At 43.1% G+C, this 7,966-nt stretch overlaps 1 protein-coding gene across 1 annotated transcript; it reads right to left on the bottom strand.

The window, feature by feature from the left end:
- Positions 1-491: 491 nt before the first annotated feature.
- Positions 492-4,311, bottom strand: pim1 (Pim-1 proto-oncogene, serine/threonine kinase). The gene is made up of 6 exons (XM_034172167.1): positions 3,866-4,311; positions 3,604-3,710; positions 3,381-3,431; positions 2,833-3,199; positions 2,234-2,410; positions 492-2,133 (listed from the first exon to the last, which is right to left on the bottom strand). Exons 1-6 carry the CDS (start codon positions 3,930-3,932, stop codon positions 1,979-1,981), a joined length of 924 nt encoding a protein of 307 aa, XP_034028058.1. The 5' UTR covers positions 3,933-4,311; the 3' UTR covers positions 492-1,978.
- Positions 4,312-7,966: the final 3,655 nt, after the last annotated feature.

Below are 7,966 nucleotides of genomic sequence, written 5' to 3'. Positions count from 1 at the left end.
GTCTCAAGCCCAATGCTACTAGACCATTACCCCCCCCCCCCCCCCAAAAAAGTTGATGGATAAAAAAAAGTTGGATTGTTTAGTCAGTAGTTGGAGCCCTAAAAAAAAATCTCATTTGATATTTAATGCAATAGGAATATCTGTATATTACAAATTTGATTGTGTTGACCTATTGAACTTGTGTAAAAAAAAGTCATTTTTGCACAATATTATCCTTTCCATGCTGTTATTTTCTGTTATATGTGCTCCTTTCCCACCTTTGTTGCCTATCTCTTCATCAGTTGTTTTCAGTGTAACAGGAAGTGAGTTCAGACCTCAAACACTTCTGTGTCAACATGCGTGCTGCTGCTGCTGTTTTCATCTTCTTGAACAAATAAAAACATTACGATGGAACGAAGGTTGATTGATTGTTGATTGCTCTAAATCACATTTTTTTCTGTTGTACTGACAGATGCACAATATATTCAAGACAACACAAACAAACCAAGTGCCATAGTTAAAAAATATTTATTGAAATCGTATAAAAATAGTTTCTAACATAATTTACAATTCTAATTTGAATGGGTGAAAAAAAAAATTCAAGCTGCAATCATGCAGGTTTGTCATTTGCACATTTCTCTCTCATACACACACACACAGAATTCATTCATGCTCACAGCAGACGAGAGTAACAAAACCAGTTACCATCAGTAGACGCTCAGTATTTACAGTTGTTAAGGTGGAAGTGCTCTCAGGAATATGTACACATTATTTACATCATATACACATCTGCTCTTTCAAAGTTCAAGCCATAAATACGGTGAAACAAAACAAAACTTTGCATTTCTTTTTAAATAATGCATGGGCCCTTCAGTGACTGGAATGAAACATGCATATGGCCAAAATTCTCTCATAAATAAATAAATAAATTCATCAAATGAGCTCACTGAGTGTGAGCTGTAATAAATGTATTACAGCTGTAATAAATATTATTTACAATTGTTGTCCCCACTGAATTTAAAACCCGTGGGAGGCACTGTTGAAAAGAAAGAAAAGCAGAAAAAAAAAACCCAGTTTTGAACCGAAGAGCAGAGGATGTCGTATTTCGGTATGTTAAGTTTGCATTGCGGTGTGCATTCAGGTGGGTGTGAATGAGCCTTGTGTTTGTGTACAGTACAGCATGAGGAAGCGGAGGTTGTAGAGTACGGGTGTGTGGTGTAGTATGAGGGTGAGGTAAGTCCAGTAGTTTTTTTTGTTTGTTTATTTTTATTCTTTCTTTATGATCTGTTTGCACAGGTTGCTGCTGGAGCCATGAGGTTGTCTGGTTGCTAATGACATTGGAGTAGCAGAAGTAGTGGTTGTAATGTCACAGGCTTTACTGATCTAGGCCCATGAGAAAGAAATTTATAAAGCGATATAAAGCCTCGTACAGGATAAGGAACAAAAAAGGCCATCAGTAACAGCAGGCTTTTGGCTCTCACAAATTCAAGTATTTTCAGGATCCCCCCCCAACAATCACTCAGAAGGCACTTAAAAAATAAAAAATATTCACACTCCTCCTCGCCAACCACTTTGCTCTTCCTGCTCTGCACTGAAAGCAAGCGGACTGCAGAGTATCCAGAGGTTACATAATGCACACTGTCCGCTCGCCATTCCAGAGAACAGGGAGCACGCCGACTGCTCATCGCAAGGCTTTGTGATGAGAGCGCAGTCAGACGCCGTGGTGCGGCTCGACTAAGAGGAAAGATGTATCAAGTAGTTGGGGGTGTGAGTGTCTGTCTGTCTGGCCTGCCAGGTGGGAAAAAAAATAAAAACAAAAAGAAGGACAGGAGGTTTTGCCATGACCTTGGTCATTTCTGTGTTGAGTTGTTACACTGTGTGTTTGGACCAGTGGCCCGGACACTGCCCCCGCCCTTGCTTCAAGTGTGTTACATAAGCAAGTCCTCTGTATCAGTCTTTGCGTCAGTGCGGCCCTGCCCGGAGGGAACATTTGCTTTCGTCACCGCTCCACAGCTACAGTGATGGGCTTAAAGGCAGAGGAGGGGATAGCAGAGGAGGTTGTACTCTGCATCCACGAGTGGTTGATAATGTCCTCAATGTTTGGGCGGTCCACCGGAAACAGGGACAGGCACCATTTGATCAGCTGCTGGCATTCTGGAGGAGGAAGAAAAAAAACAGCAACAACAAGCAATCAGTCGAAAGTCACCAACTGAGCAGGAAAGACGCTAAGACGTAGTTTTTATTGTCAGTTTACCTGTGGAGATCCTCCGCCGGAAAAGCACCTGTCCTCTAAGAATCTCCTCGTCATGCTCAAACGGGATGTCCCCGCACACCATGTCATACAGCAAGACACCCAGAGACCAAACCGTGGCCGGACGCCCGTGATAGCAGTGATATTTGATCCATTCTGGTGGGCTGTAGACTCTCGTGCCTGTCACATGGGAGGAAATAAAAGCAATTTATTAATTTTATTTTTGATTTCATTAACATAATAAAAACTGCAGGCTGAGGTGATTTATCAGCTGTTGCTGTGTGATTTATCTATGTTCAGCTGCAAGGCAGCATGAGAAACTGTGCATGAGAGAGAGATAGAGACGTGGGTATGGGAGGGGCGGCAGACACGTGACATTGTTTACAAACTGAGTTGTAAAAATGCCACTTTCCTTCAACAGGGGGCGCCAAAAACGCACGCAATCCTACTGAGTGTTACTTAACAGGCTGCAGAGCAGAATGTCAGTGATGACACAGCCTAAAGATTTCTACCTGGGGTTCAGTGGTCGACATTCAAGTCTGTCAGTGTGAAGATGGACACAAATAAATAAAAAAACGACAGACAAATGACTGATGACTCACCATCAAAGTCAGTGTAGTCCTTGTCCTTCATAAGCGCTCCTGATCCAAAGTCTATGAGCTTTATCTCGCCGGTGCGGAGGTCGATGAGGATGTTTTCGTCTTTGATATCCCGGTGTACCACACCGCACTTGTGGCAGTGCTGCACGGCCTCCAACACCTGGCGGAAAAAGCTCCTGGCCAGCTCCTCTGGTAAGGCACCTTTTTCGGTGATGAAGTCGAAGAGGTCTTTGACGTGCTCGGGTCGCTCCATCACAATGATAAAGCTGTCCGGCCGCTCGAACCAGTCCAGCATCTTGATGACGCCGCGGAAACCGGTCCCGACTTGCTTCAAGAGTTTGATCTCCATCGGGACCCTGGTGCCATTGGGCTAAAGTGACAATGATTACAATTATTATTATTATAGAGTAACAAAGAAACAATGCAAACAGGCAAGAATTTATTTAGTGATTTCAGCAAAGTGCCTAACCTTGCAAAAGCAAGTGTAAAATGACTCTCTCTCTCTATATATATATAGATATATAGATAGATATATATATATGGTTCCTTACCAGCTCTCCCCACTTAGACACTCTCTCCTTGGCTACATGCTTGACAGCGACCTAACAGCAAAACACACACAAAAGACGGCGTCAAACGACACTAAATTCACATTTACAGCCACCACACACGTCAAACAAGCTTTTTTGATAACACACACACACACACACACACACACACACACACACACACACACACACACACACACACACACACACACACACACAAACTGACCGGGACGCCGTCGGCTATCCTTGTGCCGGAGTAGACGGTGCCGAAGCCGCCGCTGCCCAGGACTCCGTCCACATGATAGATCTTCTCGAAGGGCTCCCTGTCCTTCACTACAAACACAAACGCAGCACTTTAAAATACATAAAATAACACATTTTAACACCACGCTCGGAATAACTCAGCAAAAGCGGCTGGAAATGAGCGGGTTTGAGGGAGGAGCCGCGACGCGGAGCTCCGCGGCGGCGGATCATAAAGGGCGGCTCACCTTGGATCTTCGCCGGCATGTCCACGGTGGGGATGTGGGCCAGAGAATTGAGCTTAGACAGCAGCATTCCTTTAAAGATATCCCACAGCAATGCGTCGCCTTCGTCTTTCGGTCGATATGCGTGATTTTTATTCCGTTAGCTCAGATTAAAATCCACGTTGCAGAGGGTGGGGGTGAAACATGCGGCAGGGATCCTTTCATCCGGAAAAAAAGAAGAAAAAAGCAGACCGTGATCCGGAGGCGAAGAAAAAAATAGTTCAAAATGTGGTCCTTACTTGTCGTGTTAAGTTACAGTAATAATAAGATGGTCACAAATATAAAAAAGAAACCCGAGACCGCAGCTGTTCTCCGCAGTGTTTTGTAAACAGTTGAGTAAAGAGAGGAAACAAAGCGGAAAAGTAGCCGAATGCCTCAGAAAGACACCGGCTCCTGGAAGCCGGCGCGGGGGGGAGGACGCTTATAAGGCGGTAGTAACGGGGCGGGGTGTCCACGCCCATTTCCGCCCTCTGCACCAATAGCAACCCGCGCAGGCCTTCTGAAGCTCCGTCGATCATTGAATGAAAATAACCGACCAGACACAGACGTGGCGGGAATCAAAACGCGCCAAAAAAAAAAAAGAAAAAAAAAAAGAAAAGAATAGGGGGTGGCAGGCGAGGCGAGGGCAATCATTATGAATTTACGTCGGTTAGTCAAAGCCAAGTGTTTCCCCAGTGTTTTCACTTCGCTGGGAAAATGACTCAGACTTCAAATAATGCATCAAATCAATCATCTATTACCAAACGCTCTATTCTATTCTATTCTATTCTATTCTATTCTATTCTATTCTATTCTATTCTATAGTGATAACATCTGCATCATGTCCAGTGGCAGGTTGGTATTACTGATTTTAAGAGTGCACCTTCTTCATGATGGGAGATGTGCAGCAGATTTTCACAAGGTGTATCTCATAAACTGGCCACTGAGTGTATATTTGTTTGTAAATAAATGCAGTAACCTTGCTAACGCTCTCTCACACACACGCATACACACTAGAGGTGGGCGATACTGGGAATTTTGGTATTGATCCGATACCAAGTAAATACAGGCCCAGTATCACAGATATCGATACCGATACTTTTTCATATTTAAGCTTCATAGATCCAAAGGATCCAAAAGACCTAGGATAGAATTTTGCCAAACATTGTACGTGACAACAAAATATTATCACAATCAACATTTTTGTTTAAAAAATATCACTCAACACAACTTAAAACAAAATCTCCTGAGGTAGAGAGCCGACAAACCACAATACAAGGGTGCGCTGCTCCGTGCTGTGTGACACAGCGCAGCGCTGCTCTTACAGACAGAGAGTAGACTTTGAATAATCTGCGTGCGCAGCAGTCAGTGTGTGCGGGAGAGAAAAAAGCTTGAGTATCGATCTTTTTACACGAGGATCGTTCAATATCAATACCAGCGTTGGTATCGATATTATCGATATTAGGATCGATCCGCCTACTTATGAAAAATACTACTTTCAGACCCAGGTCATTTGGCATAGGAGTTTCCAGGCTTGGTGCCGATTAAACAAGCCGACATAGTCGTGTGTGTGCAGTGAGGTGTTATGTAGATGCTCATATCTTCTACTCCATTCCTGTGCTTGTAACACTTTACAGTGTCATATTAGTACTCTTTTAACTCTTCTCTGCTGTTCAGACACTACCTGAAGGCAGTTCATCAGTCACATTTCAGCTATTCCGAGCCCTTGTTACTGACCTGATTGTTTTCCCATTAAACACAGAGTTTTACTGGCCAAGTGAAGTCCACTACTATAGTTGGTCTTCTTTATTTGAGTTGTCTGACAAAGCCTCTCCACCGGCTGTGCATCAAAGCGCACGGTGGAGAATAGTGTGCATTCCTGTCATTCTTTCAGACTGGGTGGCCGCATTTGCAGTCGTTCACAGGATGTGGTAAAATGGAGATAAAAGAGCTCCATTTACTCCTCCTCCTCCTTCTCCTCCTCTCTCCACCCTTCTTTTCCCGCCATGCTAATGTCTGAATGGCACAATCTCACCCCCTCAAGTTTTTTTTTTTTTTTGCAGTGAAATGCTACAAACCTTCATAATACTCACATTTAACAAAGCAACGTGTCATGTGACAATCTTGCTCCCAATTGCAAAAGGATTAATTACACTGTTTTGGAAGATATTCAACTTTTAACTGACTTTTCACAAAATACTGTGGAAGGGTGTAGGCCTCATAAACATGCGTTAACGGTTAGGCAATGACATGACTCTCAAGGTTGGATGGTTTTTTAAATCTTCAGCATCAGAATGATTGAAAAAGAAAATATACGAGGTCTATTAGAAAAGTATCTGACCTTATTATTTTTTTCAAAAACCATATGGATTTGAATCATGTGTGATTGCATCAGACAAGCTTGAACCCTCGTGCGCATGCGTGAGTTTTTCCACGCCTGTCGGTTGCGTCATTTGCCTGTGAGCAGGCTTTGAGTGAGGAGTGGTCCAGCCCCCTCATCGTTGTTTCATTGCCAGGAAATGGCGGAATGATTTGGACTTTTTTCCATCAGAATTTTTTCAGAAACGGTTAGAGACTGGCACCTGGAAACCATTAGAAAAATTTATCTGGCTTTCGGTGAAAATGTTATGGGCTTGGTAGAGAATAAGGAGTGTTACTGTCGCTTTAAGGATGGCCCCCAGCGGCTGTGGGGCGCACCGCGCTCTGAAGCCGCCATCGACAGGCTGAGCGACCATTTCATTTCTAAATGGATGGCTGTCTGGATCCGTGACCATCGTGTGCCATTTCTCTGGTTATCACAAGAGCTGGACATCAACAATTTTCCAGCAGATTTCACTTTTAACAAGAGATTTTGTCATGGAAAGCCGAGCAGAGGCTACTGGAGCGAGACAAAACCACCTCCGTTTTGGTCTCACAGGACGGCTTTGAGATGGCGTTCAGACAGCTGTCGGTGTTTTTTCCATCGAGTGATTATCCGAGAAATTGTGGATGTGCCTGGACATGCCAGAACACGTCCCATGAGGCTTCATCACAGCGTTGCTGTGATTGGAATTGAAAAAAAAAGATAGGAGCATCTTATTTACAATATGTGAAGTGGAATTTAGATGTGACAAGGTGACATTAGTGCTGGGATTTGTAAACGAGTTGTTATTGCACATGATCTGTGGACATGTTATTGCATGTGGTTATTTCACAGTGTTCTTGTACTGCCTGACAGCAGCAGGGAGGAACGACCTGCGATATCATTCCTTCTTGCACTGAGGGTGCCTCAGTCTGTCACTGAAGGAGCTGCTCAGCTCCACTACAGTCCGGTGCAGAGGGTGAGAGGAGTTGTCCATGATGGATTTAATAGTGCTAACCACTAATCCACTGTGCTGCCCAGATTGATCACAATATCATTCTGGAGGAGTTTCTGCATTATCAAATCAAAACAAAAACTTTTCTTAACTAGTGGATTCACCTCATGAAAGCACACATTTATAGACATTATCACTCTCCATTTGTATAATACTTTTAATCTTAAACCAACTCTATCATAGTGTTAAATAAGCATGATCATAGAACAGTTTGCAGTTGATCAGCTCGATTTTGCATTATGACACAAGATATTCTGCATTATAACACAGTTGTTTTAGTATTATGTGACCTAACGTGCTCACTGCAGAATGAGTTTAACTCTTCAAAATTTACTATGATCCATTCATTATGTCATGAAAATTGATGAAAACAAGAGAAAATGTCCTTACAATGTTGACAAGAAGTAAGAGGTCCTAAAAGGCAGAATACTGGATTGAGATTTGCTCCAAAAATCTTCTGGCTTTGTTTTTTGCTTACTTTGGTTGGTATGGTTAGACCTTACCCTTTTTGAGTGCCTCAGGCCAACTTATGTTGTGACTTGGCAATGTATACACTGACCCAAATTTCCAATGCAACATCCAAAAAATGTCAAATATTTTTTGCCCAAAAACTGTGATAATGATTTTTGTGCATGCTTCTTCTTTCGGTTGCCCTGTTAGGGGCCACCACAACAGATCAATCATTCCATCTCACCCTGCCCTCTGCATCTTCTGGTTTTCCTTCTCTCCT

Source organism: Thalassophryne amazonica, chromosome 6, assembly GCF_902500255.1.
Source record: "Thalassophryne amazonica chromosome 6, fThaAma1.1, whole genome shotgun sequence".
Classification (NCBI taxonomy): Eukaryota; Metazoa; Chordata; class Actinopteri; order Batrachoidiformes; family Batrachoididae; genus Thalassophryne; species Thalassophryne amazonica.
This window is presented reverse-complemented; position numbering and strand designations above follow the sequence as displayed.